Genomic DNA, 24,776 nt, shown 5'->3' with positions numbered 1-24,776 from the left:
ATGCTGCGGATTTTTGAGCGCAGCGTTTACGCTGCGGAAAAATCCGCATCATGGGCACAGCACATGCGGATTTCAATTGGGGAACATTGCTGCCCTTCTACCATGCGTTTTTCATGCGTTTCCGCTGCGTTTACGCAACTGCAAAAACGCCGCGGAAACGCATGAAATACGCATCGTGTGAACTCAGCCTATCACTGTGATGATTAGCCAGCAAATTCGCCTGACCTTAACCCCATAGAGAATCTATGGGGTATTGTCAAGAGGAAGATGAGAGACACCAGACCCAACAATGCAGACAAGCTGAAGGCTGCTATCAAAGCAACCTGGGCTTCCATAACACCTCAGCAGTGCCACAGGCTGATCACCTCCATGCCACGTCGCATTGATGCAGTAATAGATGCAAAAGGAGCCCCAACCAAGTATTGAGTGCATTTACTGAACATACATTTCAGTAGGCCAACATTTCAGATTTTAAGAACATTTTTCAAGCTGTTGTCATAAAGTATTCTAATTTACTGAGATAATGACTTTTGTGTTTTCATTGGCTGTAAGCCATAATCATCAACATTAACAGAAATAAACACTTGAAATAGATCACTCTGCTTGTAAGGACTCTATATAATATATGAGTTTCACTTTTAGGATTGAAGAACCGAAATAAATTAAACTGTTTGATGATATTCTAATTTAGTGAGATGCACCTGTATTCACGTGCAATCTAAAAACAGAACATGTGTGAAGTTTCGATCTACATTTCCAGATCTTCATCTGACCCAACGAATTGCGGGGGGAAGCAGAGACTAGACAGCTGTTAGTGCAGATGAAAGAGCTATAGGTTAAGCAACCCTTAGCGCCATCACACAGCCTAGGTCCGAAATTGTGGACCGGAACGTCATGTTTTCTTTTTTCTTTTTTTTTTTACACTGCACATCAAAAAAATGTTCTCATCTACTTCTAACAGGGGTATGACAAGATCTTTATTATTTATCAATCCTGGGATAGGTCACCAATATCAGATTGGTGGGGGTACAACACCTGGCGCTCTCGTCGATCAGTTGTTGTTTACTCTGGCTGGATGTAAATACAGAAAAGAATAAAATAATAGATAGATTCAACAGCAGGAGCTGTTCTGCAGTACTCAGCAGTGGCTGTTACACATTGAAAGTAGTTTTGCTGCGCAGCTCCGCTCCATGCGCTTACGAATAATAGCTGTTTAGTGTGGGTGCAGGGTGTCACATCTTCACATATCAGATATTGAAGACCTAGCCAATGGAGAGGTCGTCAATATCCTCTAATCAGATAACCCCTTTAAGAGTTTGGATCCTGTTCTCTGCCTATATTAACCTGGTCAGGCCCCAATGGCTTCATGATGGAGCTATGGCTTCATGAGGGCTGCCCAGTCCTGATATTTTTCCCCATTAGTCTCAAATTCATCAGGGGGATTTGGGAGATTTAAAAATGGCAGCTACAATGAGGTTACAATATTTCTATTCACTACTACTTTGTGTGGTCTGAATGGCTCAGGCTATTGCCAACTACTCTGCAACTTGCTTCCAGAGTTGGGGCTCCTCAGGAGACGTGACGGTGTTATAATAAGCAATAGGGACCATCAGTATGAGTGTAAGACCTGCATGTTTAATCTTTTTGTGTTTGTCACATTGTCTTGCTGTGAATCCAGCAAATATTGTATTCACACTGCAATTCAGAGGTAATTAATCAGAATTTCCAGGTGTGTATGTATATGTGTATATATTATATATATCCTCCTATTAAAAAAAAAAACACAAAACAAAAAAACAATATATCTATATATATATATATATATATATATATATATATATATATATATATATATATATATCTTTTCTTTTTATTGTGGCACGCCTCTTAATGGATTAGTGCAGCAGATGACACTACTCCATACAGATGACACTTGGTGTATATCAGCCTGACTAAAGTATGGTTGAAAACTAGAAAGATCGAAAAAAAAAATTTAAATTGAATAATTTTAGGCACAATGGCCAATCACCATGTAAAAACAAAGTGAAACCAATCTATATTGTGAAGATCATGCAATGGCATGGTTCATGGAGATGGAAGACCGGTACGGTGTCTGTAATAGGGTGCTATTACATCTGCATTAGAGGTTTATCGCTAATTACTGGGCTGTAACTGCACTTGCAGCCTGAAATAATGGCAAGTCCAAGAGCAGCCCACTATTAGTGGTAATACTCCTGCGCTACCCACGCCTGTCAACGCTCACGTAATAGGACCCTTACGTAAAGCGCACCATCAACACCTGCTTCTAATTTTAACACATAGGTGAGAACTGGAGCAATTAAAGAAACTATCCATGTCATATTGAACATAAAGACAAGAGTGAAGAACATGGAGACATATCTTTGACATACAATTTAATGTCAATTTATCTAATAAGGTGGAGCATTTCCATCATAATACCTTACTATGGTACTTTGAATTCACAGCTGGGGTACAAGGAACATGTACTTCCAACAAAACATAGATGGCAACGGGTGGGATGTGTGATAAAATGCAGTGGTCCAAGAATACTGGCAACATGTAAGCAAAATGTGAACTCTATAGCATTTCACCTATTCCATACAGATACTAAAGAGGTTATGCAGCGCCTCTTACATCAGCATATGAAGGTAAAATACGCTATCTACACAGCGTCCAACGGCGGCAGGTTTGGTGCACCTGTCCTGTTAACTAGAATTTGGACGTGTGCAAGAAACCTGTTGGGCTGGCAAGAGCCCCAACATTACCTGTCAAAAGGCCAACAGATGGCCCCGCAACACAGAATTGAGAGACAAACCCCTTGGAAATGTATATCTTAAGATAAGTAAGATGTTAGCTGACATGAGGGAGTTTGGAATGACCAAATCTACGAGAGAGTCTACACCGGACAAAAAAATAGAATGCTTAGGGGTCGCCCCAATTTAATCAAGTAACTGTGTCCCCTAAGCTCATTTCACACTTCGTCAGCAGAATACGTTTACGGCATGTACCGGGCAAATAGTCCCCCATTCACAGGACAATAGTGACTTTTCTTCCTCCATCTGGCTTTTATATTTTGGGGTTTCCAAATTTTGGTCATTGGGAAGAAAATCTCACTGACATTCCATACAGAGGCATAAAAAAAAAAGACATCCTTTTATACATTTTGAGCTTTTTATGATGTATATGATAAATGTATGTAATATTGCCTATAGGCATCAGGTAAATGTATACATCTCAGGATTCCTGTGGGAATTACTCTAGATGGAAATCTAGGATGCGCCCAGAAGACACCATGGGCCCTTGTACAATTCATATACGAGCAGTCTCTGACATTTAGGCCACGGCCCCACTATCAGTATTTTTTCTCAGGAGTGGGAGCCAAAACCAGGAGTGGGTGATAAATGCAGAATTGGTGACTTGTTTCTATTATACCTTTTCTCTGATTGTTCCTCACCTGGTTTTGGCTCCCACTCCTGAGAAAAAAATACTAACTGAATACTGACCAAATACTGATAGTGGGGCGGTGGCCTTAAGCCCCCATCTCACATAGCGAGATCGCTGCTGTGTCACGTTTTGGTGACGCAACAGCGACCTCACCAGCGATGTCGCTATGTGTGACACTTTGCAACGATCAGGCCCCTGCTGTGAGGTCGCTGATCGCTGCAAAGTGTCCTGGACCATTTTTTGGTCGTTGCTCTCCCGCTGGTCAGCACACATCGCTGTGTGTGACTAGCGGGAGCAGCGATCAGGCTGGTAACTATGGTAAACATAGGGTTACTAGGGCACACGCGCACTTAGTAACCCGCTGTTTATCATGGTTACGAGCCTGCTAAAGTGAGCGGTAACCTCCCGCTCACTCTAGCAGAGTGGTAACCATGATAAACAACGGGTTACTAGGAGCGCGTGTGCCCCTAGTAACCCGATGTTTACCATAGTTACCAGCCTGCTCCTGCTTCAGCAGGCTCGTAACCAGGAGCAGGACATGGTGGAAAGATTCTTTCCACGATGTCGCTGCTCCCCTGATCGTTGGTGAGCCTGCCTGTTTGACAGCTCACCAGCGACCACATAGCGACGCAGCAACAATCCCTGACAGGTCGTATCATTGTCGGGATCGCTGTAGCGTCGCTAAGTGTGACGGGGCCTTTACATTCAGATCAGTCCTCTTTGCATTAGGTCCTGCCACTAGATCATCCAAAAGAAAACATGGATTAAAAAAAAAAAAAGAAAGGATAGGATGGAACAAGTCTTAGGCTGTGTTCACATATCCAGTAATAATCAGAACAGATCCAGCAGCAATCCGTTGACAAAAAAAGTTGTGCAGACACAACTTTAGTCCGGCTAACAAAAAGGATTTCAAACTGGATCCATTTTTTGTTTTTGTTTTTTTACATTGAGGTCTACAGAAAAATGATCCGTTATATAGCCATCCATTTTTCTTTCATTTGATAAGGATCCATTTTTTGCTTACTGGATTAGTTTTTTCAATGAAGATTCGTTACAAAACCTGAATTGATTCCTGATGTCAGCAAAGTGAATGAGAACCCTGAAGTCTCGTGCACATGTTGCTTATTTGTGCCTTGCAGATTTGGTGCAGATTTAAGTCTGCATCATGTCAATGCTTTCAGCGTTTTTTACTGCAGATTTCACTCCTACTAATTAGTGGGGAAAAATCTTCACCAAAAAAATTTCACATGTAGTATCACCCTAACTGGTGCCCTCCATTTGTTTCCCCTGCACTTTTGGGGACTTTTTTTTTTATTTGAATGCAAATTTTTGGAGTAAAAGTTTGTTTTTTTACAATTGTGTTCAATTCAAAATGTTTAGCTGTTACAGGCTATTTGCATATTCAAGTTAGATGTGGTCTATAGTCATGAATGAGCGAAGAGGCACTCAAAAAAAGAATTATAGATAATCTACTAAGGACACATTCTGACTTCCAATTTTTTTAGCGTACGAGAAAATCTGATAGATTATTCTGATCAGAGTTTGATCAAAGTGTGGTACGAGTGTCATCCGATTTTCTTGTACGTGGAGAGATAAAAAAACAAAACAAAACACTCCACTTGGATGTAAATCGGAGTACAGTCCGACTTTTCCACGGACCCATTGAGTTGCATTGATGATTTTTATCCGACCCTCACATGAAATTCAGACATTTCTCCGATATTTTCCGCGGACCACTCGGTCTAAGGAAAAATATCGGACATGTGAATGGCCTCAGACTATCATAGGTACGAATGCTTTCAGTGAAAAGCTGGAATAGCATGTCAGAACGAGCTCATAGATGAATTCTCAGTTAAGTCATTCTGCAACCAGCAATAGATAGTACAACACCACAACTATAGAAAGCAAATTGTGCAACATTTTTAAACAAACCCAATTGCAAAAATGATTTTTAGCCCCAAATACATGCATTTATTAAAAATAAATTGGCCCCAAAGCTAGACAACCCCTTTAAGTTCCTTATGCTTCCAAAATTGGCACAAGAGTGGGGTGAGAAGTTTGGAAGTCAATCATGCCTCCCCTGCCTTTCCTATACCCACAGCACATGGCTTAGACTTACTGCTGCACTCCCTCTGCCCTACAATTGGAAGCATGTGCAGAACGCAAGGTTCCCTTCTCAAATGTTAGAACAAAGAGGCCTTAGGGCATGTGCACACAACGTCTTTTAGACACGTGTACCCGGTAAGTTTTTCAGGAGGAAGATGATGCAGGACACTTGTCTTTTCTCCTGAAGCTTTTCCCCACTACTCGGCGTGGAGGACTACGTGGGGCCCACTACTCGGCGTGGAGGACTACGTGGGGCCCACTACTCGGCGTGGAGGACTACGTGGGGCCCACTACTCGGCGTGGAGGACTACGTGGGGCCCACTACTCGGCGTGGAGGACTACGTGGGGCCCACTACTCGGCGTGGAGGACTACGTGGGGCCCATTATTCTGTATACTGGTTGGCCCACGATTTTGTCCACGTTTTTCACTTTGGCCCTCTGTGTTTGAATTTGACATCCCTGCTCTAGCTGCTTGTGTAGGAAAACACATTGTGGTCTTATCATTGAAGTTTTCACATGCAGTTTTATATGGCACAGTCTTACCCTCAAAATCAATGGTTAAAAAAAAACCTGACACACAGGGTATACTGGGACTACAAATGACTGACATGCCCCAAGAACTGCTTGGTTCTTCACTGTGAAAAGGGAATAGCGAGGTAGACAGAAAAGCTGTGAAATTTAAGTGTTCTAAAAGGCAGGGCAATGTTAACATTTATACAAATAAAAAACAAAATCATCAAAGTTTAGTTACAGTGAAAAGTTTGTAAGAATTCTTGTTTTCATTCATTTTTTTTCCTTCAGACCAATGTGGGCATCTCCACCATTTTTCCTTTATGCCAAGATTGCGATCATTTCTTCCTTTGTTAGGCACTTGCTCTGCACATGTAAGACACATGACTGCTAGGTATGGCAAATATTCTGAATTTTTCAATACGGTAAATAGCCCAACACTAACCACTGAAACCATCGCAAATAAAGCAATCGCTAGGTCATAGGTTACTTCCTGCTACTTCTTGGATCACTGCATTAAATAGATCATGACAGACATCACATACATTCGTTTTTCTCTACCTGCACTTGCCAGGGTGTTACCAAAATTGAAGGGTGGCGCTGGAGCAGAGGACACACTGAAATTCCCAATGTTAAAGTTTAATGTAGGGTTAGCAGCTAGTCCGAACCCACCAAAGTTAAACCCAGTGGTGTTGGAGGTCGCTGACTCAAGCCCTCCAAATCCTGACGAGTGGGAAGCATGAAGAAAAGGTGGCAGGAATTAAAAACAAGTTTAGAAAAGGAGAAGAGAAATAAAATATACAGATGAGTGAAAGAGTGACATGTACAACACAATCAAATAGTTACATGAAGGCTGGAATTAGAGAGTTTCGATCCATGACTACCAGTCTTACCGCATGTGGTGCAGTCATGGCCGAAAGTTTTGGCACCTTTGAGATTGTTCCAGAAAATGAAGTATTTTTCCCAGAAAATTATTGCAATTACACATGTTTTGTCATACAAATGTTTATTTCTTTTGTGAGAATTGGAAAAACACAAAAAGACAGAAAAAAGGCAAATTGGACACAATTTCACAAAAAAAAATAAAAAAATGGGCCAGACAAAATGGTAGGCACCTTTCCAAAATTGTGGGTTAACAATCAGGCTGTGTGCCCACTACGCGTTTTTTAAGCATTTCCGCAGCGGCAATTCCGCTGCAGAAACGCTTAAAACGCTTGGTAGAAGGCCTGCCATGTTCCCCAATGATAATCCGCATGTGCTGTGCACATGCTGCGGAAATGTCCGCTGCGGATTATCATTGCGGAAAAATCCACAGCACTACCAATTTGCGTAAACGCTGCGTTTCAATGTGCGGATGGTACCCGGCTTTGGAGAAGACTCTCCTCCGGACCCGGGTACCATAGTACCTGTAAATAAAGAATAAAATAAAAAATAAATATTATACTTACCTTCTGATGGCCCCCGGTGTCCTTAGCGATGCGTCTTGGCTGGCCGGCAACTCACGATGGTCTGAAAAGGACCTACCAGGATGTCATTTAGTCATGTGACGGGTCACGCGACCGCTGACGTCGGCAGGTCCTTTAGTGTACCGCGAGCTGCCGGCAAGCCAGGACGCATGGGATAAAGACACCAGGGGCCATCAGAAGTTAAGTATAGATTTATTTATTACCATTCTTTACGGTCACACTATATAAATCCATGCTGTTTGCATGGATTTATATAGTGTGACCAAGTTGACAAGCACTTTCCAAGTGATGCTAAAATCTCTTGGAAAGCGCTTGACAACCCGCATGAGGAAATGCATGTGAAGAACGCTTCACATCCGCATGTCCCTGGCAGGAAAAACGCATGCACAATCCGCATGTACAATCCGCATGCATTTTTTATGCCAGGGAGATGCAGAAACGCTCAGGAAAAAATCCAGAGCATTTCTGCATCGTGGGCACATAGCCTGACATGTCCTTTGAATGCTGTGTATACACAACTATATCAGGTTAGCATAACCTTGTTTTTAAACATCCTTATCTCCCCCGGATAAGACCCTATTGTGCTGTTTTTCTCCTCCTAATTTCTCCTTGAGGCTATGTGCCCACGGTGCAGAAATGCTCTGGATTTTTCCTGAGCGTTTCTGCATCTCCCCGGCACAAAAAACTACTCCTCTTCTCCAAACCCGGGTACCATCCGCACATTGAAACACATGGATTCTGCATGTACAGATGCAGTGATGCGGATTCCATGCGTTCCAATGCAAGTCAATGGCGGTGAAAACGCGATTCCGCAAAATAATTGGTAGTGCTGCGTTTTTTTCCACAATGATAACCCGCAGCGGAAATTTCCGTAGCATGTGCTCAGCACATGCAGATTATCATTGGGGAACATTGCTGACCTTCTACCAAGCGTTTAAGCGTTTCTGCAGCGGAATTGCCGCTGCGGAAACGCTTAAAAAACGCATAGTGGGCACACAGCCTGACTATGTGCAAGGAATCATGAAATCTGAAGATCACCAAAGGATTTTGGGTCGCTATTTAGTACCCAGTGTCAGAAAGCTGGGTTTGCTTCATGGGTCTTCCAGCAGGACCAATGACCCCAAACATGCTTCAAAAAGCACCCAGGAATGGATGGAAACAAAGCGCTGGAGAGAGGTGCCCAGAAATTGGTCTTTAAATCTCATTGAACACCTAATGCACCCGTAGAAGTGCAGTTTGGTGCGCGAAACAGCCGTTGTTCTCATCTCACACCCGCACCCTCTTGCCATCCGCTGTTACTGAAATGTCAAGTCTGGATTAAAGGACTCTCTTTCAGCGACTGTTGGCGAGTGCTGTCTTTCTGTTCTCATCACACCTGTGGAGAGATCTGTTGGGAGAAGGCAGCCTTCAACTATGAGGGACCTGGAGCAGTTTGCAAAAGAAGAGTGGTCCAAAATTCCAGTTGAGAGGAGAAAGAAGCTTGTTGATTATAGGAAGCGATTGGAATAAATAACTGCAATCAAAGAGTGTGCAACCAAATATTAAGTTGAGGATGCCAACAATTTTGTCCGGCCCATTTTTGGGGTTGTGTGTGAAATTATGTCCAATTTGCCATTTTTTCTCTGTTTTTTTGTGTTGTTCCAATACACACAAAGGAAAAACGTGTAATTGCAATCATTTTCTGGGAGAAATTATTCAATTTCTAGAACAAATTCAAGGGTGCCAATACTTTCGGCCATGATTGTATTATCAGTCACTGTTCATAAAATAGCTCAAGATTCCTGTTGTAATTGGAGCGTAGAGGGCAAGGAACCAAACACAACACTCTACAATATATATATATATATATACACTTACCATTACATGGCAATCCAGTCTCTGCTAATAGGGTCTGACATTATCTTTGTACTCAATCTGGTAGGTCCAAGGCCAGTCATCTGGTAGCCATATACAACTACATCCTGCATCGGTCATAGAAAAACTTGTCTGGTTACATCTCTACTCCCTTCCCCAGCAAAATGAGTTGTTTGATGGAAGTTGGACCTTTAGCTAATTGTCTATTCAGAGAGGGTGTATTCCGAAATATGCCCGTGTTCACCACAGACTGGACACAGACTGCACACGCACGCATTATAGCCAGTGTGTCAGCGCACATGGCTGATTTTCTACACACAGTCTGCATAGGGGGAATAATTACAACATGAGCTACTTTGGCCAGATTTATGGACCATGCTAACGTATATAAATAGTAGGCACCTCCTGCATTCGTCTGTTATGTGGACAAACACAGAGTTGCAGACATAAGGGTGTTTTTACATGCATTCTCGCACATGTTTGGTGACCCCGACGGGGCTTACGTCTGAACTTCCCACAAAACGTATGGGGCCATAGACTATAATAGTACTGGCGGAGCGCACGTTCGCTCTGACGTGCATAATTTTCGGGCGTATACGCCTACTGGAGGCGGACACTCAGACACAATCTACTATATCTGAGTGTCCGCCTCCAGTAGGCGTAAACGCTCGAAAATGTACGGAAGAGCGCACTTTCACTTTGCCGGCACCATCATAGTCTATGGCCCCGTCGGCACAAACGTAGAGAAAGCACCCTTATAGTGAACCTGTCACATAAAAAAAATGTTGGTACAATCTGAGGGCAGGAGGAGCGGAGCAGATTGAGAGATTGTTTTTTTGGAAGGAATTTCATTCATTTAATCTCTGCTCATTCTAGGCGATGTCAACTGAAATAAAGCGCCAACATTGGCAGCCACTGGACCAAATCACGATCGTCAAGGAGTCTACAGTGCCTGCAAGGCCGCATGTGCAGAAATTTTTTTTTTTTTTACGTGCATGTGAAGGTGACGGGGATGCGGGCACACTACTACAAGACGTTTGCCAGAATTACTATATGGTGCTAATTGTAAGACAATATTACTGTATGTGTTCAACTGGGGGAAACACAATTGTAAAAACAATAAATACAAATTTTCAAAACAAAAAGCACGAAAAAAATATTTTACCACTAAAAATGCTGTTTTTCATATAAACTAAAGTAAACAAAAAAGTGTACTTTTGTTATCTCCACATCCATAACAACCCAAGCTATAAACTGTACCATAACCCATATGATGAATGGCATTTAAAAAAATATAAAATAAGCATGCCAAAAATGTTCCAAAAAATGATCAAAAGATGTATAGAAAAAAAAAAATGGTATCACTAAACATGTCACTTTGTCCAGCAAAGACTGCAGCCCCACCCCCAAATTAAAAAAAAAATAAAAAAATAATTATGTGCGGCCCATAATCCAGCAGAATTTGAGATCCCTGCTCTACAGGTACCACCTAGCATGTCTAGCAGATAGCTTATAGTCCGGCACCTGGGACCTCAACCTAGTGATCACATAGCTACTGAGACGGCAGAAGAACTTGCACAGAGCGGTGAATGAGCTCAATAGAAAGTCTATTCCACTCTGAGTACAGACTCAAACTTGGATCACTGCATTAAATACATCATGACAGACATCCTATACATTAGTTTTTTATGAATGAATACCGATTGGCAGCTTTCTGCCTATGCACAGTTTACACAGAAAGCAGCCGGTCAATGGTGAGGGTGGGGTAACACAGAGCTCAGAATTCAAAGTACCTCTAGCTCTGCAGCAGATAAAACTGTGATTTTATCAAAACTACAGAAAGCAGCCCAGTATGTATAAAAATAAAAAAAAAAGGAATTAGTCTTACCGGTAATGATGTTTCCAGGAGTCCACATGACAGCACCATAGGAGAAGTAATCCCATATCCTGTGTAGGGACAGGAAGCACAAGAGGTTAAAAGCCCTCCCACCCCCAACCTCCTCAGTGATTTTCCAAGAACCACATCGGCTGGGTACAACAAAATTTTATTTTTAGACTTGCTTAGACTTATGTTAGAATCACATACAGTAGCAATATAAGGAGGGAAATAAGGGTGCTGTCATGTGGACTCCTGGAAACATCATTACCGGTAAGACTAATTAAGGTTTTCCAGTACGTCCCCATGACAGCACCATAGGAGTATATCCAAGAACTCATAGCTTAGGGTGGGATAACTGCATGAAGTACCTTCCTACCAAACGCAGATCTCTGCTGTGAGAGAACATCTAGCTTGTAGTGTTTGCAGAAAGTAGTATGTCCTGACCATGTGGCTGCGGTAAATATCTGTTCAATGGTAGCCCCTGCTCTAGTTGCCCATGAGGTGGAAATTGCTCTGGTGGAATGGGCTTTAATAGGTTCAGGGGGAGGCTGTCCTTCTGAAAGATATGCTAGATTAATCATGGATGTAACCCATCTAGCTAAGGATGGTTTTGAAGCCTTCCTGCCTCTATTTTTCCCCCAAACTGTATAAAAAGATTAGAGTCTAATCTCCAGTTCCGAGTGGCTTCCAAATAGGTCAACACTGCTCTGCGGACATCGAGATGGTGGAACTCTTCCTCCCTCGGATTCCTAGGGTTTTCGCAGAATGATGGAAGAACCACTTCTTGGTTTAAGGTCATTGATGACACCACCTTCGGGGAGAAACTTGGATCCAGCTTCAGAATGATGCAATCATTCCGAATCTGCATACAAGGCTCGACAATAGATAGAGCCTGGATTTCACCCAACCGTTTAGCCGTGGCGATTGCCACCAAGAAGACTGTTTTCAGAGTCAAGTTCTTTATTCCCAATTCATTAACTGGGCCGAAGGCAGGCTTACAAAAGGACTCTCAGGACAAGATTCAGATCCCACGGAGGGGAAGAAATTCTCTGGGTAGGCCTAAGTCTCTGGATTGCCTTGACAAACCTGATTATCCAGGGATGCGAGGACAATGATGTGTCGAAGAAAGCACCTAGTGCCGCAATCTGCACCTTCAAGGTACTTGGTCTAAGACCTGCGTCAAATCCTGCCTGCAAGAAATCAAGGATCGTAGGGATGTCTGGCTGAGAGGTGTCTACCGTCCTATGGAACTGACAAAAGGTCTTCCAGACTTTTTTATATATGGCCTGAGTTACAGGTTTTCTACTAGACTGCATAGTCGGGATCACTCTGGCAGATAAGCCCTTATTCTTCAGGATCTCCCCTTCAGAAGCCAGGCTGAGAGCTGGAGTTGTTGAAGATTCCGATGCAACAGTGGACCTTGCGTCAGAAGATCCTCCTGAAATGGTAAAATGATTGGGTCTTCCAATGCTAGATGACGTAGAAGGGAGAACCAACTCCTCCTTGGCCAGAAAAGGGACAATTGCTATGACTGTCGCCCGATCTTCCTGAATATTCCGCAGCATTCTCGGAATTAGAGGGGCAGGTGGGAAGGCATATGTTAGGCCTTCTCCCCAATATTGTGAGAGAGCATCCACTGCCAGAGGATGATCTCCTGGGTCGAGAGAGAAGATAGATGTTGTCTTTGCATTCATTCTGGATGCAAAAAGGTCTAGGTGCGGCTGACCCCATCTGCGAGTTAGTTGCTGGAACACCTCTTCGTTCAGTTCCCATTCTGAAGCCTTCATCAGACGCCTGCTGAGAATCTGCCTCCTGATTGTCGGATCCCCGAAAGTGAGCTCCATTTCAGCAGTTCACCATTTTCTCTATCCCTAAGAATATCCTTTTGGTCAGGGACTGGAGAAGTGGATGTCTTGGTCCGCCCTGATGTTTGATGAAGGAGACTGCCGTGATGTTGTCCGACAGGATTTTTACATGTCTGTCTCTTAAGACCGCCCGGCTTCTCTGTAGGGCTTCCCAGATCGCCTGTAGTTCACGAAAATTTGATGATCAGGTTTGAATTTCTGTGGACCATGTTCCTTGGAGACAAGAATCTCCCACTCGAGCTCCCCATCCTGAGAGACTTGCGTCCGTGGTCACTAAAAGACAAGGTTCCAGGATCCACTGCACTCCCGTCCGTAGATTCTTCTGGTCGAGCCACCAGTGTAGAGAGTCCTGGGCGTCTCTGGACAAAGACATCCTCCTGTCTAGGTAATTCTCATGTCCGTCTGTCACTTCCAGGATGCATTTCTGTAGAGGCCTGGAATGGAACTGGCTCCATCTGACGCAGGTGATACATGACGTCATAATTCCCAAAATACTCATTGCCTTTCGGATTGAAGGCCTCTTCTTTCTTGAAAAAGAACGAATCCTTTGTGGAATTGAGAGCATTTTGTCTTCCGGGAGATAAGACATTCCCCTTCGGGAATCGAGCTGGACTCCCAGGAAGATGTGTGCAGTACTGGGGATAAGATTGGATTTTTCTTTGTTCACAATCAAACCCAGGTTGGTAAATGTCTGTAGGACAACTTCCAGATGTTGCGTCATACCTAGAGGAGATCCTGCCACCACCAGGAAGTCGTCCAAGTACGGAATGATGGTAATATCCCCAAGTCGGATATAGGCCACCACCTCTGCCATGATCTTCGTAAAGATTCTGGGAGCAGATGACAGGCCAAAAGGGAAGACATCGGAACTGGTAGTGTAGAATCTGACTGCCTGATGGTAGTGCAAACCTCAGATATTGCTGACTTGAGGAATGTATTGGCAGGTGGTAGTATGCATCTCTGAGGTCCAGGGTGCACATTACCGCATCGGCGTCTATTAGAGGATTTCTTGACAACTTTAGCCACTGGGACGTCAATTTTAGGAACAGTGTCTCACACGTTGATGTCCTCTGGGTCAAAAGATAGTCGGGCGCGGAAGTCTCGTGGTATAGAGAGTCTCTTCTCCGCATCTTCCCATTCCTCCAGTATCATGTCCTTCACATGAGCATTAACAGGAAAAAGCATGGATCTCTGGGTTTTAAGACCACCAAACATCTCATTCTGAATGTTACTGCTCTTCTCCATTTCCTCTACTTGCATCGTGTTTCTGACGGCTCGTAGAAGAATATCCATACCATCTGACTGGAACATATATCTTTTCCGTTCCCCGCCCTGAGGTAGACTAATGGTCTCACTGTCAGAGTCACCAGATAGGTCGATTTCACCCTCAGAAGATGGTGCTATATCTTCTCTGGGTCTTTTGGGTCCTGGGACTTCCTGGACTCCTGTACCTGGGGGCTGTAGAGACATGATAGAAGCCTGAACGTCGTCTTTAATTATACTGAGCATCTCATTTAATAAAGCCCTGTGCTCCTCCTTTAGCATGGAGGCTCTACATTCAGCAGACGCTTTGCATATGAGTCGGGAAGTTTGATGTTACAATCCAGGCACCTCTTGGATTTTACTGTGGCCTTTTTTCCCGTATCCTTATTTTTTTCCAGAAGGAGGTGGTAACTGCCCAGAGACATCCAATAAAATATATGGAGGGACTGGTAAGCGTAAGCTCCATTAGCCATATAAAAAGGAGTAATGGTACACTTACATGACTCTGGGGCGATCCAGGGTGGGTATCAGGGTGTGACACGTCAGCCACTGTACTGCCAGGGGTGCCAAAGCTGTAAGCCTGCCTATGCTGCTTCCCTGCCCCCCTTCTTATACCTTACCTGGTCGTCCAGTCATTTTCTCCTGCTCCCTGGAGTCTGGTCTAACCGCGGTTTGAATTTCCCACGCGACCGCCACCGGAAGTCGTCATCTCCGGACTTCCGGTTTCGAAGCCGGGCGGTCCTGGAGCCGGGAGAAGCCGGACCCGCCCAGAGCAGGACGCCGAGAGCCCCGGCGATGGGGAAGCGGCACCCGGAGGCTCCAGCACACCGGAGGGCTGAGGGACTCCCGGCAGGGAGTGTCAGCCCAGGACCCGCTTGACGGCGGGAAGGAGAGAGCCGCGGACCCCCTGATCCCCCGGGGTCAAAACCTTTTCTTCAGTGGTCCTGCACCAGCGCTCCTCCTGCACTCCCTGTCCTGTGTAGGGACAGGAAAAACACTGAGGTTGGGGGTGGGAGGGCTTTTAACCTCTTGTGCTTCCTGTCCCTACACAGGATATGGGATTACTCCTCCTATGGTGCTGTCATGGGGACGTACTGGAAAACAATGTTCTTTTTAAGTTTCATTAATATGTTTTCATAAATACATCTATATATTTAGTTAATTGGTATAATTTTGGAGAACATTTTCTTTTCTTTTTTTTTCCCCTTTTTTGTTGTTCACTGGGCGGGATAGTTTCCTCATTTTATTGTTCGGGTGGTTACAAACTTGGCGACACCAAATATGTATTGCTTATTTATATCTTAATTTTTTACAATAAAATTTAATTTTGAAAAAAAAAAAAATGTTCTACTTGTTCACATATTGTAAGAGCCTTAAGAAAAGAGGGCTTGTTTTAGGCAGAACTAAGTATAGTTTTTATTTGTACAATTCTTGTAACTGACTGCTTTCTGTGCAATTTTTTTTTTTGGAGAAAGATGACAAAAACAAAGCAATTCTGGCTTTGTTTTTAATTTTGTCTTTCTTTTTTATAGCGTTCACCGGGCGGGTTAAATGGCATACTGGTTTTAGGCCAGCAACACCACATTTGAATCACATTTTTTTTATTAGGTTTTTTTTTTTTTTTTTTTTTACAGATATAAAGTACCTTCAAAAAGAGAAAGCGCCATTAAGTTTTTATATATTTTTGTTTTCGAAAATATTTTTTAAATTTGTGCTTACCTCTAGTTGCCATGGTAACCACTGGCACACCATGATTATATCAGCTAGCAACAAATGTGTCAGCTAAGTGTAACAGCTGATACCTTCTTTCAAGTGCAGGCTTCACTCCTGAGCCCACACATGACTGGCATTAAATCCCACCCGTCCATGACATAAGACTACATTATAGGGCAGGAATATTTTAACCCCCTTCACAATCTTGGACGTATAGGTACATCCAATGTCGTGTCCCTACCTTTGATGCAGGCTCTGACGCTGAGCCCGCATCTTTCTCAGCACATAACAGCTTATTTGATCAGTTGTCATGTGCCTCCAACCAGTTAATCAGTTAAAAGCCGCCATTAATCCCTGACAGCGGCATTTAACATGCGCGGACCGAGAGCAATTCATAAGTCCCAACCATCGACGCCTCTGTCACGTGATCGTGGGGCACCGATGGGTTGTAATGACAGCCGGGGGTCTGCAGAAGACCCCCGTGCCTGTCATTGTGAATATCCTTCATTCATAGGAGATCGTGATTTTTACTACACATAGCAGTGCGGATGATCGCAGCTTCAAGTCTGCTAAGGGGACTATTGCAGCCAGTAAAAAGCAAAAAAAATAAATACATTTTAAAAAATATTAAAATAAAACAAGTTCAAATCACCCCTTTTTTTCCCCATTGAAAGTAAAACAAAAAAAATACACATATTTGGTATCACTGCGTTCAGAATTGTCCAACCTATTAAAATATAAAGTAAATTAATCAGATCGGTTAATGGCGTAATGAGAAAAAAAAACTAAACACCAGAATTACGTTTTTTTGGCCACAGCAACACTGCAATAAAGTGTGATCGAAACATCGTATGTACCCCAAAATGGTATCAATAAAAACATCAGCTGGTGCCACAAATAAGCCCTCACAAGGCCCCAAATCCCGAAAAATGAAGACACTATGGGCCTCGAAAAATGGCGACATAAGAAAATTTTTGTTTTCTTACAAATTTCGGATTTTTTTTCACCACTTAAAAGTGGTATTCCCTTCTCCAAGATCCTATCCCAATATGCAGTAGGTGTAATATTATAATATTATTATTACTATTAGCAAATATCTCCAATTACAAATGTAGTATAGTTTTCTGATTCGCTATGCCGCTTACCTCATGTGCAGGCATCGCAGGACCATAGGGTATCCATTGTTGCGACCACTAGCAACTAACTGTCACTATATCAGTGGTCATAAATTGATATCTAAGGTTCTGCAATGCCTGCACATGAGGAATAAGACATAGCGAATCAGAAAAACTATACATTTCTAATTGTAGGTATCTGCTAATATTATTAGTATTATTATTATTATTCCTCCTACTACATATTGGGAAAGGATCTTGGAGATGGGAACACCCCTTTAACTAAAAAATAACCTATACATGTTTGGTATCTGCATACTCGTACTGACCTGGGGAATCATATTGCCAGGTCAGTTTTAGCATTTAGTGAACATGGTAAATAAAGAACCCAAAAAAACAATTGTGGAATTGCACTTTATTTGCAATTTCACTGCACTTGGATTTTTTCCCCCCCGTTTTCCAGTACACTAGATGATAAAATCAATCGAGTCATTCAAAAGTGCAACTTGTCCCGCAAAAACAAGTCCTCACATGGCCATATTGACGAAAAATAAAAAAAAAAGTTATGGGTCTGGGAAGATGGGGAGCAAAAATCGAAAAGCACAAAAACGGAAAATTGCAAGGTGGTGAAAGGGTTAAAATAGTTCTAGACGCTGCTTTATTATATAGATGCAAGGAAAAATGATCAAGTATTGCAAAAATATTACTGGCTATATAGATGACAAGATTTTCATACAAAAAAAAAAAAATATTCTAGGAAAGGCAAATTCCTACTGCACAAACATATAAAAACACAACACTTTTTTGCAATGTGATTTTTTTTACTCAGTCATTTAACCCTGTCAAGTGAGGAACGCTGAAGACCAGCTTGTTCATGTCATTTCTAAGCCCCGGATACAATATGGAGTGATCTCACCAATTAAATGTAATTACAGATATTCTTACAAAAGAATTCATAAAACACTGTCATTACCGCCAAATCCTGTGGATGATGCTGTGGTAGTAGTGGTGCCAAAGCCAAAACCCGATGCAGTGGTTTTTGGAGTAAAGTTTCCCAGGGAGAAACCTGTGGTACCTATTGGATATATTGGTGCAGTGTCAGTCAAAGATACAGCAAAGTAACAGTAAAGTAAAATATATCACAAAGCTATAAAAGGGGAAAAAAAACCTCAATCAATAGTCAAACAGATATGGTTCCATCCCCTACCCTTTTACTATATTACATTACCACGGGCAATGGTCAGTACAGACAGCAACTTTACTCTGAAACGCTGAGCAGGTTTTTGGAACCAGGAGATGTGTCAGCTGAGCAGCTACTCGGATAAGCTTGTTTGGCAGGTTTCTCACTAATGGAGTATTTATAGACACCAGAGCCAGAGGTGAGCCTCCTCTCTATGGCAAGGATGTCAAACTCAACCACACAGAGGGCCAAAATGAAACATGGACAAAGTCGTGGGCCAACCTGTACACAGAATAAAGGGGCCCCACATAGTCCTCCGTGCAGAATAAAGGGGCCCCACATAGGGGTGGTGGTTCTGGTGTCGCAGGCCAAATAAATAGCAATAGCCAGGACCAGTATTAACTAGAATTCTGGTCATTTAATCCCTTAGATGCTGCCATCAGCAGTGACTGCAGCCTGTAAACATAAAGGCAATATTTTATCCCTCGCAGACAGACAGCCTCCAGAGGTGTTCCGCCATTGAAATAAAGGCACGTGGTTGGCTGATCTGGAAAAACAGCAAATAAGCAAGCGACTGTTCAGTTGCCAACCGTCACAGTACATGGCATGTGTCTGATAGAAGCGAGTCCCTCCATCTCAGTCAGGGGGTTCCCTATTCTCTCTCGTGCCTGCTGTTAGAGAAGCACTGGCCTCACATGCACGACTCTCTCCATCGACCTCCATAGAAAAGCAGAATGTTGCCAAGCAAGCTCTAAAGGATTTTAAATCTCATGTCTCTAGTGGTAATCAGAAGTGTATGTAACGCTCAGTCATCTTGATGCTGATTAGATTGTATAGACGAGCACCTATTCGCATTTATTTTTTGCCTAAGATGTGTTCGCATGGCCTTTATGTTTGTCATGCTCTCACCTAAAAGTATATATCCTATCACCTCATTATCTGCATAGGCTGAGGGCCGTATGTAAGGTCGTGGCTGTGCCCGATACCCCATAGATCTGAGGGGAGGTGTGGATGGATTTTCCATCAGTATTTACCATACCGCATTACAGCCACGACTCCCTCATACATGGCTCATGTGTAAGTGATAAATTTACTGTAGCACAGATTCATATCAGCTAAAAGTCTAGACCCTTAGATCAGGAATAGGACATTTCATAACCATCCCAAATTCTTATGAAAAAAATATTCCCCACAAACTGCATTGAACTACTGTACCCAATTTATTACGGTATATATTTTAGGAGTCAGTCCGTTTTATACCGACTCCACAGCCCTGATTACAGCAGCACATCGGATGAGATCTCACCCAAACATGGCTATAAGGAAACCTGTGAATAATAGGGACGTAACTAAGCGATGGTCGGGATATTCCATCCGCAGCACAATCTGTCGCGCATACAGCGGATTTCACCCTTGTGATACCCAATACTCGGCTGTATGTAAGGAGGGGGCATGCAGGTCTGCACAGACCCCAGAACAGTACACATTACCCTGCAGCTTCGTCTTTGGGCCGTCTTCACCTTCTGCTTCTATCCCCTGCAGTTGTCTACAGCTCCGCTTGCTGTCAGTGAATGGGATCTTTCATCCACATGATGGAAACCCTTTACAACTCTCATTTTTCACTAGAGAAATCCTCTGCACTCATTCCCTTTCACTTGATGTTGACGTTTATTAATGAAATGTAACCTGCAGTCCTATGTAACTGAGCAGGGAGTGAGCACTGGTGACATGTCGCCAGGCCTTCTGGGTAATCCCAGGCTCGCCTCTAGCAGACATGTAGGTCAGCAGCACACCGTGTACCCCGAAGCACAGCACACACTGGCCTTTATGGCTGCTCAGCTCTTCCGTGTCTACGTACAGACCACACGATCACACCTCGTGTTTCCCTCCACTCACATTGCGACCACTTCCTTACCCTGGGTGGCGGTGGCCCCCGTCGTACTTCCGAAGCTAAACGCCATGTTACGAGTGGCCACACAACCGGTCAGCAGTCAATTAGCGACGAGCTAGTGAAAAACGCGCTTCAAAGAGCACCAGGACGTTGATGAGGCATTGCGCATGCTCGCGTAGGTCACGCAGGGAACGTGACTACGGACGTTCTCTTTAAACGTCACCACAAATCAGCCATCTTGGAAATGGGCAAAGGGAATTGACAGCGCCTGTCACTATTAAATTATTACTATGCGCCTCACACTGCTAGACTTGTTAGTCATTGCGCATGCGCGCGTAGGATATGCAAAGCACATGATCACAATACGTCCTCTTTAAACGTCACTACACTTCCGCCATCTTTGAAATGGGCAAAGGGAATTGACAAATCCTGACAGTGTTGGGTTATTAAACTCAGACAGTGGATGTGTGGGTGTTCTAATGTTATTGCTCAACATAATATATCAATTAACTCCTGAGTGCCCTGAAATGTACGTTTTTTAAATAGATGTTATTTTGGTTCTATGTTTTTATGGAAAGCTGGGTGACACCCAATATGGTCACCGCTGTAGTACCTATTGTTATGTGATGAGATGAGCAATGTGTTTCACATTATTCTCTAGTGCCTATATTACGATGAGAGAATGGATTTTCTGGTGGTGGTCTCTGGTGCTGCACCACAGCTCCTATAGAGGGGAATAGGAGATCAGCTACAGTACCAGAGAATGGCCACTACACAGATGATGGCGCTGTTTACAATTGTTTGCAGTAAGATCTAATGACAGTTGATTGGTGCATGTGCCCTCCAATATGATATTAAAGAAGTTTCTACTACTCGGAGAAACCTCTTCTCAATCATTATATTTCCCCCATGTACATTAATAACAGCTATACTCACCTCCGGTGCCGATGCCTTTCCAGTGATGTCAGCACCTGCTCTCCCGGGGCTCACATGACATTATGTCACACAAGCCCTGCAACTAATCATCGGCCACATGCCTCTCACCTTCCTTAGACGAAACTGACATCAGGAAGAAGTGAGAGCTGCTGCTGCTATCTGACTTTCTCCAGATCTTAGTTATGTCCAAAGGAGGTGAGTGTTAACCAGCCACTGATTGGCTGTAATAATGTCCTGTGTCCTGGCCTCATTCCGTAATAATGTCCCCCATCTTGGACCCTTCCAGTAATAATGTCCTACATTCTGTAATAATGTCCTCCTGTCCTGTGATAATATCCCCCGTCCTGTAATAATGTCTCCCATCCTGTAATGATGTCCCCCATCCTGTAATAATGTCCTCTGTCCTGGCCCCATCCTGTAATAATGTCCCCCTGTCCTGTAATAATGTCTCCCATCCTGTAATGATGTCCCCCATCCTGTAATAATGTCCTCTGTCCTGGCCCCATCCTGTAATAATGTCCCCCTGTCCTGTAATAATGTCTCCCATCCTGTAATAATGTCCTCTATCCTGTAACAATGTCTTCTGTCATGGCTCCTATCCAGTAATAATATCCCCCTGTCCTGTGATAATGTCCCCCGTCCTGTAATAATGTCCTCCATCCTGTAATAATGTCCTCAGTCCTGGCCCCACCCTGTAATAATGTCCCCTGTCTTGTAATAATGTCCTCTGTTTTGGCCCCATCCTGTAATAATGTCCCTCTGTCCTGTGATAATATCCCCCATCCTGTAATAATGTCTCTCATCCTGTAGTGATGTCCCCCATCCTGTAATAATGTCCTCCATCCAGTAATAATGTCCCCCTGTCCTGTGATAATGTCCCCGTCTTGTAATAATGTCTCTCATCCTGTAATAATGTCCCCCATCCTGTAATAATGTCCTCCATCCAGTAATAATGTCCCCCTGTCCTGTGATAATGTCCCCGTCTTGTAATAATGTCCTACATCCTGTAATAATATCTCCCTGTCCTGTGATAATGTCCCCCGTCCTGTTATAATGTCTCCCATCCTGTAATAATGTCCCCCATCCTGTAATAATGTCCTCCATCCTGTAATAATGTCCTCTGTCCTGTAATAATGTCTCCTATCCTGTAATAATGTCCCCCATCCTGTAATAATATCCTCCATCCTGTAATAATGTCCTCTGTCATGGCTCCTATCCTGTAATAATGTCCCTCTGTCCAGTAATAATGTCCTTTGTCCTGTAATAATGTCCCCTGTCCTGGACCCTTCTTGCAATAATGTTGTAGATCCTGTAATAATGTTCCCTGTCCTGGCCACATCCTATAATAATATCCTCCATCTTGGCCTCATCCTGTAATAATGTCCTGTATCGTTATAGAGCGCTATACACACACTGTCACGATTCCCCTCTGTTCCCAGAGTAGTGACTTCAAGTCTGCAATCTGCATAGTTGTGGTCACATCCCGACTAGAGTCTCAGCTTATTATCTCAGTAGAACATTGATAGAGTAGCGGATGAGAATCTAGTCGGCATTTGACTGCAACTAGGCATATCACATACTTGAGAGCGGAATAGCGAGGAATCGTGGCAGTGTATGAATCATTGTCAGAGTACAAAAACGCCTTTAAGGGTATGTGCACAGCACACAATGTCTGTTCAGCCAAGTTCTTCTAGGCGAAGCCGCTTCAGGAAAACACAGTCTTTTTCCTGAAGCAGCTGCACTGGTGGCTTTGCCGTAGTTTTCTCTTTATTTTATACTAGAGTGGAAAGCTACTTCGGCAAAGAACGAGCGTGTCACTTCTTTTAAACCTCTTCACTGTTTCCGAACCATAAAGTGGTTAAAAGAAGTAACAAACCACTGAATATGGGCACAGCAATGTTGTTTCATATTGCTGTGCGTTATGTTTATTTTTTGCGTCGATTTTTCAGGCAGATTCCAGGCAAAATCTACCTGAAAAAGATGTGTGCTCATAGCCTAAGCTTGGTTTTGGTACCATATCTGTGTAGTTAGCTTAGTTCTAGTACCGTTTCTGTGTAGTGAGTGTCAGATCTTTGGTGACAATGTTTCTGTCTGGGTCTGACGTATTGAGTCCACTCAATGGTGAATTTCATGCTGTCAAAACAATAAGGTTGGGCCACTGCTGTGTGCTTGCCTCCCAGGCCAAAATTTGCCAGCCAGCCTCTGTAGATAACCCTTTTAATGACCTATTCTAAGGTCCCTGCTGCTGCTGAGATCTCACACTGCACAGTACAAGCTGCAGCTGGGTGGGCGAGAGGAGAATGACTGCACTTGGACTTATGAGCTCTGTCACTTCTTAACAGGACTCATAAAATATCTTTGGGTGGAGTAATTTTAATATCAGGATCACATAGCTGCCAACAGTCCCAGATTTGATGGGACTGTCATCTTTTTCCAGATACAGTCACAGCAAATTCAGATTATACCAGACTGAAAAGGGGCGAGGTTTATGTAAACTGCCTAAGGACTTGTTCACACTGCATTTTGCTGCGCTTTTTTCCACTGAAATAATGCTGTGTTTATAGTACCAACAAAGTGAATATGATTTCTGAAACTCGTGGACATGCTGCTTATTTTTTCTTTGCAGATTTGAATCATTTTTTTAATCTGCAGCATGTCAATTCTTTCAGAGTTTGTGCAACATTTTTCAACCCGTTCAAACGAGTGGGAAAAAAAGCACATAAAAAATGCACACAAAAACAGGTAAAAAAACGCACATATTTTATGCAGCATTTTTCCTGCCAAATCTTCTACAAATACTCATCATATGCACATTCCCTTAATGGAGGGAATACCCTGGGCACATCGGGGCATTCCAAGGCAGGACTTACACATTGTTATTCTCCCAACACTAATGTTGGCAATGATTAGATCATACAGCTATTTTGACATGGATTTTCAAAGTAAGTACACCTTTCTCGTCAGGTCTAATGGCACTCTTCTATAATAAATGCAACTTGTTTTGTGAAATCTGGTGACAAATTTGCATTAAGTATTAAGTAAATATGCAGCTAAATTCAGGAAACATTTGGCAAATTCTTTTTCAGGTAGTTTTTTGTCCATTTCAGAGCCTCTCACCTAGCCAAATCAGTTCTCATACTTTGCACTGACGAGGGCCAACAGCCCAAAACACCGTGTCTGAAAATTGAGATTCTGATTTGGCTTTTATCCTAAGTCATATTGCAAGACTCGTTAAAGGGTTGATTGTGGCTTGTACGATTGCTGCTTCCAATAGGCGGCACTATAGAGTTCAAGTCCTCTCCCTAGCTGAAGAGGCAATTTGCATATTAAATTTCCCAGAGGAACATTAAACGGTGGATAAGCCTCTTTACCTTGGCATGCCAGGGCCGGTATGTCACTCTCTACAAGGAGCAATATTACTGTTAAAATTCTATAGGACTGTCATGAAAAGGTCAGATTGTGCCCAAATCATTGTTATGAGGAACCTTCCCCTTCCAACAGCCAATTATCATTACACAGTATAAAATAGAACA

The 24,776-nt window shown here is 43.1% G+C and overlaps 1 protein-coding gene across 1 annotated transcript in view; it reads right to left on the bottom strand.

The window, feature by feature from the left end:
• NUP54 (nucleoporin 54) overlaps nt 1-20,502 on the bottom strand; it is a 47,243-nt gene extending 26,741 nt beyond the window's left edge. Inside the window, exons 1-2 of the mRNA XM_073637291.1 lie at nt 20,332-20,502; nt 18,210-18,311 (exon numbers count right to left, since the gene is read on the bottom strand). Coding sequence (XP_073493392.1) covers nt 18,210-18,311; nt 20,332-20,377 — 148 coding nt within the window. The 5' untranslated portion in view covers nt 20,378-20,502. The remainder of the gene's footprint in view (nt 1-18,209; nt 18,312-20,331) is intronic.
• Between the last annotated feature and the right edge of the window lie 4,274 nt (nt 20,503-24,776).

Source organism: Phyllobates terribilis, unplaced genomic scaffold (assembly GCF_046119375.1).
Source record: "Phyllobates terribilis strain yellow unplaced genomic scaffold, ASM4611937v1 Scaffold_1__5_contigs__length_1240528914, whole genome shotgun sequence".
Taxonomy (NCBI): Eukaryota; Metazoa; Chordata; class Amphibia; order Anura; family Dendrobatidae; genus Phyllobates; species Phyllobates terribilis.
This window is presented reverse-complemented; position numbering and strand designations above follow the sequence as displayed.